The following is an 18,834-nucleotide window of genomic DNA, read 5'->3' as shown; positions in this document are numbered from 1 at the left end:
ATAATACTAGCTAACGCCCGTGACTCCGCGTTTAATTTAAAAAATAAATATTATTAGTAGTTTATGTGTCCTTCCACACCATGTTCTATATGTATGCCACATTTCAGCGAGATCCATACAGTTTTGGAGATACCTTCAAACAAACATCCATCCATCTAAACATTCGCATTTATAATAATAGTTAGATGACTAATGTTTTTTTTAAGTATATTAACTTTCGTCGGCAAAGAATAACACGAGATATTCTTTGCCGATGAAACTTCCTTTTTATTCGTATTTATTTCTAAACATAAACGATGTTTTTTTCTTTTTTTTTAAATAAAAAAATGACGCGAGAGATTTAAGAAACATTATGTTAAGAACGCGTGGCTCTGCGCAGAGATATGCATCCAGTTTTATGTGATCCTCAGCCGAGATTCACATGGTAATGTGAAATATTCGTGGCATTCTAAATCCGTGTCCTCGGGCCACTGACTGATTCTACACACAAACCGTCATTATAATGCACTGAAAAGCACAACGCAATAAGGATAAAAAAATTGCACTTATAAATCTACACATTACCGTTTCTATTAATATCAAATTAACAGTATCTTTAGCATGGTTTAATTGACCTTTATTTTATTTAATTAAAAGAAAGAATCAAATAGAAAAAAGTAAAATGTATCTCTAAATTAATTAGTTTCATAAGCTTTTATATAAAAACTAGCGATCGCCCGCCACTCGGTCCGCGCGGAATTAAAAACAAACCTAATTAGTAGCCTTTGCGTTCTTCCAGTCTTTGTTCTACATCTATGCCAAATTACAGCGAGATGCATGTAGCCGTTCTGGACATTCAAACACATCCATCCATCTAAACATTCACATTTATAATATTCATAAGATATAAAACTAAATATATGAATCGCCTCTGTCCTTTAAGAAACATATTTTCATGACCATGATATTATTTTCACTAACTTAGTAATTAATTAAAAATATCTATATGCCCGTCTAATAATTATAACATATAGGGAAGAATACGTATTGAATTAAATTTCACACATGAAAACAGGTGAAGCCGTTAAGGTTAAAGGAGTTCAAAATGAAACGAACAAACAAACATATAAATCACTATAAAAACAATTACCCTTTAGTTAGTCGGGGAAATAAGCTACGTACATTTCACGGTAATTACTTTTGGTATGATTGTTATCTAGTAGACAAAGTATTCTTTTTATTAATTGCTTTTGTTGCAGTAGTTTGAAGATTCAGTACTGAAGTTATAATGTTCCCGACAGATGCACTTTTGACATATAGAACGAACAAAGGGCTCGCTTGAATTCACACGCTACACACAAAAGAACTTTTTTGCTTTCGAAGATTTCGAACGAAATCTAAACGCGAATCACATTGTGGGAGCAAGCCTTAGTTCCATGCTAAGGTTTTTTACATTAAAATAATTGTCTTGTCTCTCATTAAATGAAACCTGATTTTACTTCTACGGTACCTTTATATTATTGATTAAAAAAACTTTACAATTTGCTGAAATATGCAAATATTAAATAATATCATATCAAAACAATAAAAAGGCATGTTATAAAGAACAATTCATACATGTTTCATCTTTAGTTGTTTTGAAAAAAGAACGCCACACTTTGGAATGATGAAAATGGACGATTATAAAGAAAAGAAAAAAATAAACTACATTCTCGGTCGCTTTTGTCTTACTAGTGTCTACAAGCTTTATCTCATGCACTCCAAACCTCGCTCCCCACACTACTAAAAAAACCCTAAAGGTAAAGTGGCGCGCGCAGGTAATGTCGGCCATTTTGTCTCACCATTTATAATGTTATTCCTCTTTTTTTTTTCAATAATCCGCATGTTTTATGGCTTGTTAGGTGGTTTGTTACGACGTCCTCCAACTAATTAAACTGCGGAAACACCAGTAGCGGGAAAGGTCGTTTTTTTCTAACTATAGCGAGATTATTTGTTAAAATAATAGTAATTAATTGTTTTGAAAGTATTAAGTAGATTCATATTAACATATAACTAATATAGAAAAAGTATAAATGAACGTGTTTATAATAAACTGAATTCCATGAAACTGTTCATTTTTATTTACAATGTAATTGATACGAGTGTTTTGGCGGTGAAACCAACCTTTATAATTCATTATAACTTTCAAATGACATGTCATTCTAGAATTATTGTTATAAATATAACAATCGCGTAAACAAACTTATCGTCTTAACGCCTTAACTGCGTATTTAACATTTTGAGCAAACATTTCTGGAGGGCATCTGATAACGCAGCGGAGGATGGAATTTCCTTTTATTAAAACAATTTAAATTTAATTTTCACTGTAAATGAAGGTAGATTAACAGTGGTAGAGCCCGCTTGAACATCTTCGCACGAATTGGCCCGACTCGCCAGGTGAAATACCATGACCACATAGAAGACAAACGTAAGGTGGACGCAATTCCGCGTTTCTTCTGACGAGTGTGTGTCTCGGAGGCCTAATTTAGTCCTCTTTCCCTTCCTACCATTTTTCTTATAAGGAAAGGATGGGAAGTGGAAATGGACTTTCCGGATAAAAGGATGCATGGGAAGGGAAAATACTTTCTTTCTGTGCATCCTCTCCTCTGTCAATTAAAGGTAGGCAACGCATATGCAATTGCGTATGTCTATGGGCAAGGTCACTTCGCTATTTCAGCGATTTCAGATGGCTGCTCGCTCGTTTGCCACTTTTTGATATAAAAAAGATTAAAATTTTGGTACCAATTTAAAAATGATACTCTACTATTTACTTGCTGCTCTACCTTCTTGTTTCTGCTTCCATTTTTAAATTTTATTGATTAAATCCAAAACATAATATTTGACACAATAGCATGATCAATGATAAATAACTAATTTACTTTAGGATCACAGTGACTTAAATAAAGATTAAATCATATTATATCTGATTACATTTCAATAATTATGTAAATATATTCAGGTATAAGGAGAGATTTTATCTCGATAGATATATGTGTTGTAAGATAACATCATACTTGGGCTCTTGACAAAACCTATAAAATCGGTCGAAGATGAAAAAACTTTACATTATTCATTAGCACCATGTTGCAACTAACATTAGCTGATATATCAAAACAGTTGACTAAAGATGTTATTGAAGAAGCTTTTAGATCGAAAACTAACAGTAAAATTGAAGTTGAAAACATAGAAGTGAAAACTGCGGCACCAAAAGGAGAAGGCCTCATCAGCGCTGTTTATCGTATAAATGTGACTGGAAACCATCGTTCATGTTCTTTCGTAGCAAAAGGACTAGTTCACGACGCATTATTAAGAAATACATTAAATTGTTCCGTTTATTTTAAAAGAGAAATAATGTTTTTCTCGAAAATTCTTCCAATATTGATTGAGTTGCAAGAATCTCTTGGAGCAAATGAAAAGATACAAAATAGTGTTCCAAATTGTTATGACTATTTTATTGATGGTCAAAATGATTACATATTGATGGAAGATTTAGGTGCAAGTGGTTATGCATCGATACCTCCAATGCCGACAGAATTTGAAAGAAATGAAGCGCTCAAAGTATTATCTCATTTGCACGCGGTGTCTATGGCGTTAAGAATAACCAAACCTTTTCTCTTTACTAAAATAACAAATGAAATATTCGAATTATATTACCGTGAAGAAAAAAGATCTTGGTATACTCCGTATTTAAAAAGAGCAATGCAGTTAGATTTAGAAGTGCTAAGTGAAGATGAAACAGTATCAAACACTGTTTACTATGAGAAATTTAAAAAGTTAGCATCAGAAGATCCTTACGGTGAATTAGTAAAATTAGTTACAACTCGTGGTGAACATGCGGTTATTAATCATGGAGATGCGTGGTGTCCTAATTTCCTATGCTCAAAAGAAAAAGCAGTCGCAATAGACTTTCAATTGCTAAGAGCAGCCTCCCCGGCTACAGATTTATCGTATTTCATTCTTCTCTGTGGCTCCTTGTGTCAAAGTAAGAATGATTTCATGAAAGCCGTCGACATTTATTATTCTAATTTCGAATACTATTTGAGAGATATGAATATAAAACCCGAAGATGTTTTTACAAAGCAAATGTTATATAGTGAATTAAAGAAGTATGGAAAGTTTGGACTCTTGGCAACTTCGACTAGTATACCTTTGTTGGCAAGCGACAGATGTGATGTGAACACATTCGAATCAAAATATGCCGGAGTTGAAAGAATACCATTAGAAGAACTGTGGCAACTGACACCGATTACCGATGTACAAGTGAAGGAATGCCTAATTAACGCTGTGAGGGTCGCGACCGACTTAGGTTTTATTTGAATCATACTTGTTATAAAATTTTCAAATTATAATTTGTATCATTAGTAAGATGCCAATTAAATTCGTTTTATCTATTGTTAGTTGTTCAGTTTGCGATTGCTGTCATTTTTTTGCTTCTTCAACTAACTTTTTTATGATTCAGACATTATTTATTAACGGAACTCGGACGTTTTAAAATGATCGTTAACACGGTCTCTCGAATGCATTTGTATAAAAATTCTTTCACAAAGCCACCTGTATCTTTGTAGAGATAACGTGGATGAGTTGGCAGTGAGTCGGAATGTTCGGGCTCGTGAGCTCGTGACCGATCAAGAGTCAAAAACTAATTGTGGTTGAAACGTTGTTTGAACCGACAATCTTCGATATGATAGCCGTAGGCAACGAGGCGTGCTAGACGAATATTAACGGTAACTAATATTGAATTCGCGCTGTTAATAACATTTGTATTATATTATTAAATAACATATAAGTATAGCTATATTTTGTAAGATTAAAGTTTCGTTTGAAAAATCCATTTAAGAAGAGGTTTACTCTTGTTTGATTCTTGTATTATAGATGCCAAATAACTTCTAATATATTAGTTAATGTTAAAATCCGCTTAAAAAACTATCTAGTTTTGTCAACAAATTCAAACTGCAAGAGAATTAAAATTGGCGCAAGATTTTTATATATTTGAAGTAAATTTTGTATCGTAAATAAAAATATTTGTTAAGCATATGCGTTTAATTGACGGGAAATACGTAAGTCTTTTGAATGCAAATGTGTTGATTTCGGCGAATTAATGCATTAAAATAGCAACGGCATTGAATATGTGCATAAAATAACTTTCATTATTCCGAACTTGAGTTAGTGTTGAATGTCCTACGACTTTTAACAAAATTATATGTTTTTATATTAATACTAGCTGTCGCCCACGACATTTTCCGCCTGAAATAAAAAAAACTAAATTAGTAGCCTATGAATTCTTTCACTCTATGTTCTTAGTCTAAGTCAAATTTCATCGCTATCATCCATCCATCTTTAGGTAAACATTCGCATCTTATATATACATAAAAGAAAGTCGTGTTAGTTACACTATTTATAACTCAAGAACGGCTTTACCGAAATGGCTAAAAATTGGTGAGGAGGTAGCTTAGAGCCAGGAGACGGACATAGGATACTAAGAACACAAAATAAAACAAAACTCTTCAGATCACATGCAGACGTGTCCACATGGCCAGCACTGGACAGTCCAATCTTACTCTATCAGCAATGAGTTGTAGGTAGCTGAAAATAACGTAGCTTATTAATATTGAGGAAGAATGGAAACTGACAACACACAAGAGTGTGTTGTCAGTTTCCATGTCTGCGAGTTGTTTTTATATTGAAAATTATCAACTATTTCTTGTATAATTTCATTTTAAAATGTTTAGGAATAAATAAATTTCAAACAAAGTCAATAAGTGCATTGACGTATGTAAATAAAACTAAACAATAGAGTTCAAATGGTAAAGGGCAAGTAAAAAAATGGAAATCGAGTTGCATTTACTTAGAACTTGGCTTTCTTATACTTGGCTGTATGAATTAAACATTAATTTATGCACTTACAGTCGCTTTAAACTTACATTTAGGAAATTATACTTACCGATCGCATATCGAGATTTATACTATACTAGCTTGGGCACAAGGGACTTCGTCCCAATAAAAAAAAATAAGTATTTTTATAAACGTATTACTTCGTCTGATTACGTCCCTATGATGTCCCTTTATCCTGTTTAAGTATATTTATACGATGTTTAAATTAATTTATATAAATTTTATACACAAGATTCTATCTTGTTACGAGTTATATGAGCGATCATCAGATAATGTTATTGTTTCAAATTATTTTAATTTAATTTATAATAAAACAAAAATTATGCAAAATATTGAGTTGTTTTTCCTTATTTTTACCTCAATTGAGTGTACGGATAAGACCAAGATTAAACAAGTCTAAGGCCCTTCGTATATAAGACAAGGTAAATCTTCATAATCAAGCGATTTTAGTCGCTTAGCGACTTGTGCAATGCGATGTCATAGAGGCCCGCGTCGCCGATATTTTGTTCTATAGTCGTCAAAACCAGTCGTTTGCAACCTGTTTGTCAATTTTGTCATGAGAAACTACGATTTACAAGATGGCGGAGCAAATCAGCAGTTGATATGTTGTCGCTATACCTACACTCACGGAATAGAAGACTCGAAGTAAGGGTACAACATGAGTTTCAAAGATTTACGTTGCCTTGTTTACGAAGGAGCTAAGTCTTTTATTCTCATCCCTTTTATCAACAACGAGACATTTACAAATACATGAGTATTTAATATAAGCGTTAATTATTATAAATATTACATGGCCCATTAGCGGTGGACCGAAGCGGCGACAACCCAAAGGAGAACAAATTCAAGTAAAAAAAAAATCACGACCTGTGATTGGACAAGGCTCTTAAGATTGTTTGAGGGCGCTTCTAAAAGGAGATAAAGCTTTTAACATTATAAAAAAACGTTGAGAACATTTTGTAAACAGGTTGTAAACGATCTGTTACTGTGCTCTGAGAACACCGAATTCAGGATTCTTGTATCTAAAGAGGTTTGTTAGGATGTATTAGATTTATAAAAATAAAATTGTAAAATAAATACATACATAAATTAAAAAGAAAAGAGAGGTATGTTACCACTTTTTATAAAATTTATAATCTCTATCTACCCAGTTGTGTTGCGGTTGTAAGTTAACCTAACCTATAGTTAATGTACTCTTTTTTTTCCTAATTAGCTTAAGAATGTGTGCTTAAAGAAATAAATAATAAACAATTTGTTTTTGTAAGAATTGTACAAATGAAAAAGTTCGCAAAGTTATTGTGACCAAGTATTATTTATTTCATACTACATAAGTTGTGCTAATTAATTTTTCGAATACAGTTATATGATAAAATTACATGAACATATCAACATGTTTATTTCTTTTTTGTGTTTAATTATTAAGCTGCGATGAATAAAACCGAAAAACAAATTAAAAGAGTTTTGTTTTATTGTTATTTATATATTTTATGGTAAAAGATTGTTAACCTTTTTGTACGTGGTAAGAAAAATTTCAAAGATAATATTTAGTTTCATACAAATATATGAAGGTTTAGTAAATGTATCTTACAAAATTATTACTTATTTCATTTTGCATGGATTATTTATTTCCTGATATAAAAATAAATAGACGTTTAAAGATTTTTTTTATTTAAAGAAGGAAAGTTTTAATCTACAATTAACATTTCTGATTAAGAGTGTTCATAAAAACAGTTTCTTTTTATGTCAATGAACATCGTTAAATGAAGATTTTATTAGAGTTATGGACATAAAATAACCAGAAAAAATTTCGGTACCGTAGTATCAAATTTGTGGTTGAACAAGTTACCATAGACCACGAAAGAACTCATGTAGCCCGTACCATCTAACCGACGAATGTTGTAAATCAACTAAATGGACTCGGCATTTTTTACTGTTCCCTCAATACGGTGACCATGATTAACTAGCGGAAATACCAATATAATGTTAGCTCTTCATCTTATTAGCAATATAAGTTAATAATTACAATATAAAAGAAATACAACATATGCCACTAATAGCATAGTTTTATTAATTTTAAAATAATATAAATCCAACAGCTTAACAAAACGAAATTTACTGTTGACTTAGTACAACTTCTCAGGTTACTAATTTATATTGTGCCTATCTATATTAAACTGCCTACAAATTTCCATAGTCAATAAAATATGTTTTATGTGCCTGCTATGTCTATCAAATATGGGCTTGGTAAGATTATCATTACTGTCCATTGACTAACATATTCAGATATATACTCGTCTTTTATAGTAATTATAATAACTATGATAATATTATTAACATATTTTAGCGATTGCCGCACCTATATTAATAATGCGGGGCTCGATGCTGTTCTTATGGACACCCTTGTGTCAAATCGAACCTCTTAACTTTTATCAAAAAGCAACGAGCGAGCGCATCTTGTTTGTAATCGTCGTACCTAAAAAGTCGGGAACATGACATTAGAACCTCTTATTTTCTCTTCAAAGGCTAATGCAAACTTGAACGGTCAAGATAAAGCTAACGCAATGATTAGTTGAAAAATATCTTAGCAATGCCGTTGTTATTGATGTCCGCTTATAAATGTTTAATTAAATATGTTATAAAACGCATTATAGGTATTTTACATACATGCCTGTAGTTGAAAATATCTTTATTATATTATAAATGCGACAGTTTAGGTGGATTGATGAACGTTTGTTAGGCATCTCAAGAACAGTTGCGTGGATCTCGCTGAAATTCGGCACTGATGTAGAACATAGTCTGGAAGAACTTCGTCGAGCAAACGTCGGATAAATGTACATATGTAAATCGGAAATCGAAAAACACATTGGTACATGGCGTGATTCAAACCCAGGACCTGCAGATTGCAATGCTTGACCCCTGAGCCACCGACGCTCTATGTTATTCACAATAAGTTAAAGAGTTATCTTTTAATCGAAAGTACGGTACCGACATATTTCACAGTAACATAATCAGGTTTTTAAGATGATTATCATGGATGACGTTTAAAAGGGTATCATAAAGTGCGTGAGCTATCATCTTGTTAACTTAATTATTAAATATTTTTTACGAACTTGTATGTAGTCAGTTAACTTTTCTGGTCAACAGTTTTGTCCATACCGAGATCACATCAAAATTCGGAATACCTTAGGAATAAATGTATTATTTGATAGTAAAGGTATATTGAATGAATATTGTACACCGTTAGTAAATAAAAGTGTTTATTAATTACTAGCGGCCACCTTTACATGTTTTAATATGCGTTAACAATATTAAACATAGATCCTATTATCTATGTACTAGTTGTTGCCCGCGACTCCGTCCGCGCTGTATTAAAAAATCTTAATTAATAGCCTATGTGTTCTTCCAGACTATGTCCTACATCTATGCCAAATTTCATCAAGATCCGTTGAGCCGTTCCGTAGATACCTTCAAACAAACATCCATCTATCCATCCATACATTCGCATTTATAATATTACTATGATAACACCATTATAAAGATAAAAAAAAACAGATTTTGGTCAAATGGTTTTCAAGTTTATTCGTTTTATAATTCAATACATATTTATCATATAAATGAGGAAATTTTTAAATTAACAAGCAACGCTGGGCACAAACAGTTAGTTTAAAATAAATCTTAAAGCTCTCAGTGGCATGGAATGCAAAGTGAACGGCTGGTCACATTAATGATCATATGTAGATTGTGTTCGCATTTACACAAATATTTGTTGTATATGTAAGTATATAACGTATTTATATATACATAATAATTAGCAAGATTTATTTCATTATATAAAAATCTACATGATTTTTGAACAACATAATATTTGAAAATTTTAACATAACAAAAACCCAACGCCTTCTTACTATATACATTGTTTCATTATATTCTTGAAGATTTCATTTCGCGTAATAAAAGATTTAAAAGAAACATAAGGGCCGACATACACAGTCTGTTTAAAAAAAATCTTTATTACAATTTTAAAGAATCGCAGCAACATCTGCATTCAACGACTACAGCTAACCACAGTATATAAGCTTTCGATAAATACTGTTTAAAATAGTCCGTGTATGGCAATCCTGAGTACTTTTGGTAAACGCAAGTTTAATAATGAAAGGTATAACAAAACGTGACAGTCTATTTTACATATAAGAGCAAAGGTGTGAAATGTTTAAAAGAAACCAAATGCAACCTTAACATGGTTAGCAAAATCCCTGTTAAATGTAAGTTTATACTGCCGAAACAACTGTATTAAAACATATTGGCATCCTGCTCATGCTATAAGTAAAAACAGAAATAACAATATGTTCTTGTAAATAAATAAAGTATATTGGCAGTGGAAACTCACTACAAAGTTATATAAAACAACAATTGTAAACTTTTTCTTTTAACAAATCGTGTCGCAAATCGTCCTATATGACACAACATTACGTACTCTTTTATGATTGTCTGATATAATTCCTTTAATTGTTTTTAAGATTTTTTTAGGGCTTAATAATATTTCTTAACCGTGATAAATTGAAAGCTCTATGTTTGTGAGAGGTTCTCCATGTGACTATTTATTCATATTTACTTATACCATATGTCAAAGTGTTTTCATGTAGGTTTTTTCAGCTGGAAAACATCTTGGCTTACGTCCCCATAGAGGTGCTCAGAGCCCACCAAATTTAGGGGAGATTTAGTTAACCACGCCGGTACAGTGCAGATTGGTTGACATCAAACGTCACGATGTTTTTCTTCACCGTTAGAACACAACAAATAATACATGTTGAACAATTCCGCGTTTCGGCTGATGACAGTGCAGGCCCAATTTGATACCCTTTTAGATGGGAAGAGGAAGCGGATTTAATAGAGGAATGGGATGGGAAATATCCTCTTTTTGTGCGTCGCCTCCTCTGACAGTTAAAGAAAGAAAGCAATGCCTTTACAATTGCGGATGTCTGTGGGCAGCGGTCCCTTCGCTATTTCAACGAATTCTGGTGTCTGCTTGTTTGCTACCTTATGATATAAAAAAACCCAATCATTTATATTATTTATATAATGAAATTAATAGCCACAATTCATAGGAATAGTGGGTTGAGTTTTGGCATTAGACACGTAATGTATTTACACATTTAGCACCATGTAGCTGGCTAGTGGGTGTTCATTAAAGATTATGACATAGGTAAGAGATTATTCTCCTCGAACCCACGTCTGTGTGTTGCTTAACGCATTAAACGATGACACAAACGATGTTAATGCTAAATAATCTGCCTACCTGTTAACTAGTTGAAGTTTACACAAACTTTATAGTAAATCTGTTTTATTAGAAATTATCTATGCGTATTAAATTGCATATTTTAATACAATGATGTATGTGACAATGAAATACGTCTCTTAATACTTACCTTTAAAAACAATTGCCCACATAAAATTATAGACTTTTAAGTAAGTAATTTTTTTTTTAATTCAGAAGGGGGCAAACTTGCATCGGGAACACCTAGGTATTCAACGACGCCCGTCAGCAATACCAGAGGAACCGCAGATGCGTTTGCCCGCCTTTGAAATACGGAGATAGAAAGTATACGAAAATTCACTATATTTTATAAATAAGCGCAAGTACTGAAATGCAGTTTTATTAAAACTTCAAAAGATAAAAGGTATGCATGCGAGTGAAGGTTTACAATTTTGCGTAACTCATTTATTCATTCGCGAAAGATCGGACGTCGGTAGATCGTATCGTAAATTAGCAGGGCGTGAGATATTTTGAAAAAAATATAAATCGTTGTTTATTTCGTGAAGGAAATCTGGTAATTAATAAGTGATATTCGAATCTGTGAACGTCGGTGTTCAGATCTCATTTGGGCCTTCGGGCGCACGTATTTAAGAAACGAAACCCGTTTGACTGGTCGTTAAAATTCCCCGTAATTCGTCCCGGAGAAGGCGGGCCTTACACCATGTTTTACACTTTCGGCTCGTGTGTGCACATCGGCACATGCTCTCTGACGAATATCTTGTTGGAAAAGCGAAAGATAAATATGACAGGCTGAACGCGGGCCGTTGATGTTACCTTCACAGTTTACGAATCTTTTTTTTTAAGCCAACTGTACTTAATCGATTTGATACCGTTGTTAATTTTTTAGACTTTTTTTAAAAGATATAAATAAAATTAGGTACTAATACTTATTTATTTTTGTACAATTTAATACGATTAATACAGACATAATAACAGCCAATTTTATATAGATTTCCTGGATCTCAAAATGTGCCAGTTCAACTTGTTTCTCGTAATCAACTAGGAATAAAACCTATTTTAACCTAACGAAAAATTCGACTTTGATTCTGTAACAAATCTTTTTTATTAGTAACGCGTCTCTAACATACGATTTCGTGCTTTGAAGTTAGTTTTATACTTTAAAATCATTATAGGTCACGCATATATATATATGTATCACTAAATATTGCTATATATAAAAATCGAAAGGTAACCCACCTTCGTTTTAATTACAAAACGAAAGCCTAGAGAGTCTCGCGTGGGCTGTATCAGAATAAGCTTCGTGTGTCGCTTTAAAATGAACCTTATTCCATTGAAATAAAGCAGGCAGCTTAAAACAATGCGCCGAAATACTGAACCGGTGTTTCGATATTCACAACTAACCCACGTTTTTTCCACAACGAGGCTAAACCAAATGTGGGCGCAGCCTACGTATGGAATTAAAAAAAATAAACTCGACCTAGCCTAGACATGGCCCTGACGTAACTAGTGTGAAGAAATCTTTGATTTTTCAAAAAAATTATGAAACCGAATAATGAAAAAAGTTATTTAAATAATTGAAGATCATCATCATCATCACAATCAGCCTAAATTTGTCCACTGCTGGACGTAGGCCTAATTGAAAATATTAGTTACTAATTGTAAAAAAAAAATAAAAAAAAATACTAAAACAATATTTCCAGCCAGGTTTATTAAAAATATACCATATAATATAGAATAATTATGAATAAAATAGGAAATAACAAATCAAGTTGAAAGCTTAAAAATATTATTTCGAAATAAAATCTTTGTCCTTTAAAGTTGCAAGAAAAATAAATCGGATATTTTATAATGCAATATCTCAAGGTAATAGTTAACATTTACCAATATTACCACTTCCCGTGTCCTATTTACATGTAACTATCCAAGGTCAGTCGTAGGAAGATATTTTCAAGGATGACCAACAACGTCGCTAGTTGTACAGAATAAATTTATCTGTTCCCAAGCAAATATTGACTATCAATAAGAATGCTACAAAAACTAGAGATTAGGTTATGTTGGGAATACGATTTTGATATCGAATGTTTTTTGTTGCTTGGAGGAAATCATTGGATTTGTCTATTGTAGACTTATCAATCTTTCGATTCTATTAAGGGTCTGTTTCACTAACACCAAATAGGTTACTTAGAACCTATTTGTGAAATTAAGTAATCGTTGGAGTTTTACAAACGTACATTCGAAGGATGTGTCGGTTAATTTATTTGGTAGTTGGTTATCCATAATTTTATATTGTGAAACAGGCCTTAAAAGTAAAATTAGAATGTAAAAAAAAGATTTCTTTTTTCAATAAAGGAATATTCAAAACTAGCTGTCGCCCGCGCCTCCGTCCGCTTGGATATATAAAAAAAAATAATATATAGATAAGTTAAATAAAAAGCAGCTCTTCAAGGCACAAATTCGTAAAAAAAGTATCCTATGTCCGTCTCCTGGCTCTAAGCTACCTCGTCACCAATTTCAGGCATATCGGTAAAGCCGTTCTTCAGTTATAAATAGTGTAACTAACACGACTTTCTTTTATATATGTATATAAGATATAGTCCCTGCTATAGTATTTGAACAATATTGCCATCCATTTTATTTCACAGTACAAAAGTTAATATCGGTTAGTTTTTAACATTCAGACCAACACAATTTCATTGTTGTTGATTATGAAAAGCAAAATTCAGTAGTATTCAAATGTCAACGCTTCAGATGCTTGTGGTGGGACGACGCAAAACGGACGCTCTATAAGCTCCAGTGAAGCCTTGGGGCACACTTTCGACCTGCGTGGGCGACATAGGTCAAGGTAAGAGAGGTCGCGGGATGTTACATGTGTGTAAGACGCTAATTACTATCGCAAGCCGTCTATTTAGGTCAGTTAGATTATCTTATAATAATAAAATGTAACAGTTTATTGTAAGAATTCAATTTTACATAGTTCTGTAGTGACCTTGAAATATCTGAAACTTAATATAGTTTTTTAAATACTGAAATATATAGTTGGTATATCTGGTTAGTACAATGTCTAGATCCAAGGTGAAGACATTAGATATAGTAAAATTTGACTAATAAGAATTTTCCTTAAACTTAATTGACTATTCAAGATATTCTCATATATTTGAAGTAATAAAAAGTCCGATGTTTTACTTAATTTTCTCTTTTTTTAGAGAATTTACAAAATTCACTTACGAGAAACAATTTTACAAGAACATGAAAATTTTACCAGTAGTCAGACATTACATTTTACTAACAAATTTTCTTTCTTAAAAACTTTCAAACTTTCAGATTTAATAAAAAACATTTCAATCTGCTGAACAATTTTAGACAACAAAGTGTTTATTGTATTCCTAGATCTCTTGTAACTTGGACCACACATGTTTTTAATCTGAGCGCGGGCGGGGTCAACGGGGACTGATAATAAATTTTCTAAAGAAAGTATTTCGTGGGCTGTTGGCGCGTGCCGTCTTACGAAACCACTGCACCACCCAAACGTTTTAAAACAAAACCTTTTTGGGTGCGATAACCTTATATTTAGTAAATGTGTTTCCATTGCCGTGACATTTGTATTGTAACATATTGTTGTCTCGGTCAAATCGTCGGTGGTTCAGTAGTCAAGCACTTGACTTGTAATCTGCAGGTCCTGGGTTCGAATCCCGCCATGTACCAATGTGTTTTTCGATTTTCGATTTACATATGTACATTTATCCGACGTTCTTACGGTGAAGGAAAACATCGTGATGCAACCTGCACATATCTGAGAAGAAATTCAAAGATATGTGTGAAGTCAACCAACCCGCACTTGGCCAGCGTGGTTGACTATGGCCTAATCACCCTTGACTTCGGGTAGGCTCCGAGCCTCTCGGTGGGGACGTATAGTGAGCTGATGATGATGATATGGTTGTCTCTCTTTTTATAAAGAGAATGTGAGCGATGACAGTATGTTTAAACTGTCAATGCAATTAAAATTCAGATAGACAATTTTAAATATGTTATGAGTTAGGCAAAGTTTCTGGATTTCTATTTAGCGCATATTAAGCCGAAATTTCATCTTCAAAATCAGCCAAATATTATTTCAAACGCAGAGATTAGTGAAGCCGTAATTTTATATTTTTTACGTTATAAATATTTTCCTTATGATATGACACAATTTACAAATTAAAAGTTTATCGTTTGTTCTCGGAAACATTTATTGTAGAGATGAGTAATATTATTTATAGTAGATAAGCAATCAATTTAAGCATAGTTTTTCCATTTTTAAGACATTTCATTGTTACTTTTCCAAGAACACAGATGTAGGCTTCTCATAAAATTAGTTTGACGTTAATATGGTTATTGACATCGGTTGTATAATACGCCAATTATACAAAATAACTAAAAAAAAGCTCGTGATGTTTTGCTATTCCTTCTAGTCTTTGACTAATCATTTAATCGATTTAAAAAGTGTAAATATAAATAGATTGAACACTCCCTACGGTCAAGTATTGCAGTGACATATAAACCGACCAATTTGGAAAGTTGTCTTTATTCATGTCTCTATAACATTTCTGAATACTGTACGACTTTAACGGTTTAAGCTACAATTGCCTAACAGCATGTAGGCTGTGAGCGTGTCGCGAAGCGATCCTCCAGGTTAAGACAGACCTTGCTAAGTAAAAATATACTTTAACAGTTTGCAATAGAGTTTATAATTGAATATTATTAAATAATATACCGGTTCAAAATTGGAATAACGTACTATGTTGCAATAGACACGTGCCTTAGCATTAAAACAAAGCTGATAATAAATTCCTGTAATTTGAATTTAAACTTGTGACTTCTTTAACATGATGTATAGTACATTGCATGTTGCTCGTACTCTTTGTTTAATGCTTAAATACTTGTATGCAAATAAGTTACAAAAGGTAAATTTGTTCTGGCGTGGGAGGTGATGACGTCATTTGGACAGTGACACTTTTAAAGTCTTACGGACCAGATAAACAGGATTTGTTTTCTTTGTACTTAATTATTTAGGGTAAATCTTACTAATATTATAAATGCGGATGCATAGATGTATGGATGCATGTTTGTTTGAAAGTATCTCCGGAACGGTACAACGGATCTTGATGAAATTTGGCACATATATAGAACATAGTCTGGAAGAACACATAGGATACTTATTATGTTTATTATTTCCGCGCGGGCGACAGCTACTAAGCTATGAAATTCAATGATTTTTAGACAAGAATAATTATTATGATAAGAAAATAACATACAATAAATAATTCGAAAAAAATGAATAAATAGTATTTATTTCCGTCTCCTGGCTCTAAGCTACCTCCTCACCAATTTTCAGCCATATCGGTAAAGCCGTTTTTGAGTTATAAATAGTGTAACACGACTTTCTTTAAGATTTTGTACCGTTTTTAGGCAAAAAAAAAAATAATAAAATATGTTTTCAATTTTTTAATTATCAACCTATTTGAAGTGTGCGTTTTGACATAAAAATCTTCATAGAGTTGGTTTAATCTACAATTCTGTGAAACAGATGTCAACCTCCTTTACTATGGCATATTTACACTTTATTGCATAAACGTAAAAACAAGCAAATGATTAAATAAAATGTACAAGACTCTGTTCTTGAAGGTAATCCACTTGCTGTCTCATTTGCGCACGCGCTTAATGTATTTAGCTATTTCATTTACTCTTAACATAACCGACCGGGATGTGTTCTGAGAACTACGAACGTTCCTTTTGATATAACACGATATTATATGTGTTGCCAGTAGGTTTCTTAGTAAATGATCCATTTAAGTAGATTTTATTTTACTCTTAATGCACCATTTGTTGGTACTTTCCACGGCAGTAAAAAATATACTTTAGTTTACTTTGTTTGTGTTGGATTTTTTCATAAAACAATTCGAAATTCAAATTTCAGTTTACTTTTTAATGGAGACAATTAATAGGCATACCAAAAACCAAGATAATGCTTGCCTGTTATGGAATGCAACAGATACGAATTACGAATCGAACACTGTAATAGCGAATTTTACTTAATGTGTAACGTAAATATTTCTAAATAATTTTTTCTTCGCCAAACAATAACAGTCAAGGAATTAAATTCGCATACCACTTAGATAAAGTCCAGCATTGGTACTGTCATCATAAAAGCTATAATTTAGCACGTGATAAGACGAACAGCGTTTACCGTCAAATGACTTCGACTAGGGTAGGAAATAAAATTCCTCGACTATATATTAGTTGAAGCTATACAGTTTTATTTTTAAAGTCCTAAGAATTCGCCAGTGCATGGTGGTGCATTGTAAAGTAATATTCAATACCCTTCTTTAGTACAGAGGGCTGTTTATAATGAACTCTGGAATTTAACAAGGACAAAAGCATTTTTCCCCATGAAAATTAGTGTAGATTTAATACAAGAAATCGACACTAAAGGTATAGTCAGAATGCGGCAGTTTGTACAAAAATATGATGAGGAAAGTTTTGTATTTTTGTATATAACCTCAAAAAATTCTGTGCCAATTACAAAAATTCCTATGCCATAATTAAGCAACATTATCACTGAGTTACACAGACTATATTCGGTACTAAATATTCTTTAAAATCCGGGTGAAGTTGCGGGGAAAGGTTTGTCATTTATAAATCATAAGTAAATAACTTTGGAGACACTATTATATTTAACTTTAATGCTATTTATAGCGCAAATCTAAAGAATCTCTAATTAAATATACAATTGCTATCGTCCAATGACACCATAGTTTTATCACTTGATATCAAATAATATAAAAATAAACGTAACTGCTGATATATGTCATATTTATAAGTAATATCAAAACCGTTAAGTACTTTAATCTGATAGTAAATATTATTATATGTATACTGACCACTTCTTTGTACTAGCTGTAGCCCGCGACTCCGTCCGCGTCCAATTAAAAAATAGTAACATATGTGTTCTTCCCGTCTATGTTCTACGTCTGTGCCAAATTTCATAAAGGTCCATTGAGCTGTTCTGGAGTTACCTTCAAACATGCATCCATCCATCTAAACAATCGCATTTATAATGTTAGTAAGAAGTAAGATTTTGTACGCGCCTCAAAGTAGGGTATGTTTTAATTTCAGACTTTTTTTATTTTGATTTAGGATATAGGGAAAAAGTTTTACTTTTTTAAGATGCTTTTAAAAAATAATGTTTTGGTTTTTCTTTTTTATAATGCTGGCTGAAAAACAGAAAGCACAAATAAATAAAAAGTAAATTCGTTTTATTCCATACATATCATCTCTAACAAAGTATGTGAACTTATGCTAAAGTGTCAACTTTTTGATAAAGAAACGGCGAATCTTAAAGGCGAAAGTTTAGATGGATGGATGGATGTTTGTCTGAAGGTATCTCCGGAACAGCTAAACGGATATCTACAAAATTTGGTACAGATGTAGAACATAGTTTGAAAGAACATATAGGGTACTGATTTAGTTTTTTTTAATTAGCACGGACGGATTATCGGACGAGAGCTAGTATATATAATTTTCTTAAAACCAATTTGAAAAAGACGCGCTCACCGTTGCTAGAGAACTCAATGACCCAAAAAAATGTAATTCAAACAGTATGTTTACTCACGGCGAGT

General features: G+C 32.4%; 2 protein-coding genes across 2 annotated transcripts in view; one reads left to right on the top strand and one right to left on the bottom strand.

The window, feature by feature from the left end:
- Egfr (epidermal growth factor receptor) overlaps positions 1-18,834 on the bottom strand; it is an 81,159-nt gene that overhangs the window by 19,837 nt on the left and 42,488 nt on the right. The gene's annotated exons all lie outside the window — the stretch shown is intronic.
- On the top strand, positions 3,080-5,048 carry LOC106126271 (uncharacterized). Its single transcript, XM_013323807.1, has one exon. It carries the CDS (start codon positions 3,100-3,102, stop codon positions 4,333-4,335), a length of 1,236 nt encoding a protein of 411 aa, XP_013179261.1. The 5' UTR covers positions 3,080-3,099; the 3' UTR covers positions 4,336-5,048.

The sequence above is a fragment of the Papilio xuthus genome, unplaced genomic scaffold, assembly GCF_000836235.2.
Source record: "Papilio xuthus unplaced genomic scaffold, Pxut_1.1 DF825017.1, whole genome shotgun sequence".
In the NCBI taxonomy this organism is placed as follows: Eukaryota; Metazoa; Arthropoda; class Insecta; order Lepidoptera; family Papilionidae; genus Papilio; species Papilio xuthus.
This window is presented reverse-complemented; position numbering and strand designations above follow the sequence as displayed.

What these genes read in the sequence shown, in the direction of transcription:
- LOC106126271 (XM_013323807.1), top strand. Translation starts at nt 3,100, where the DNA reads ATGTTGCAACTAACATTAGCTGATATATCAAAACAGTTGACTAAAGAT.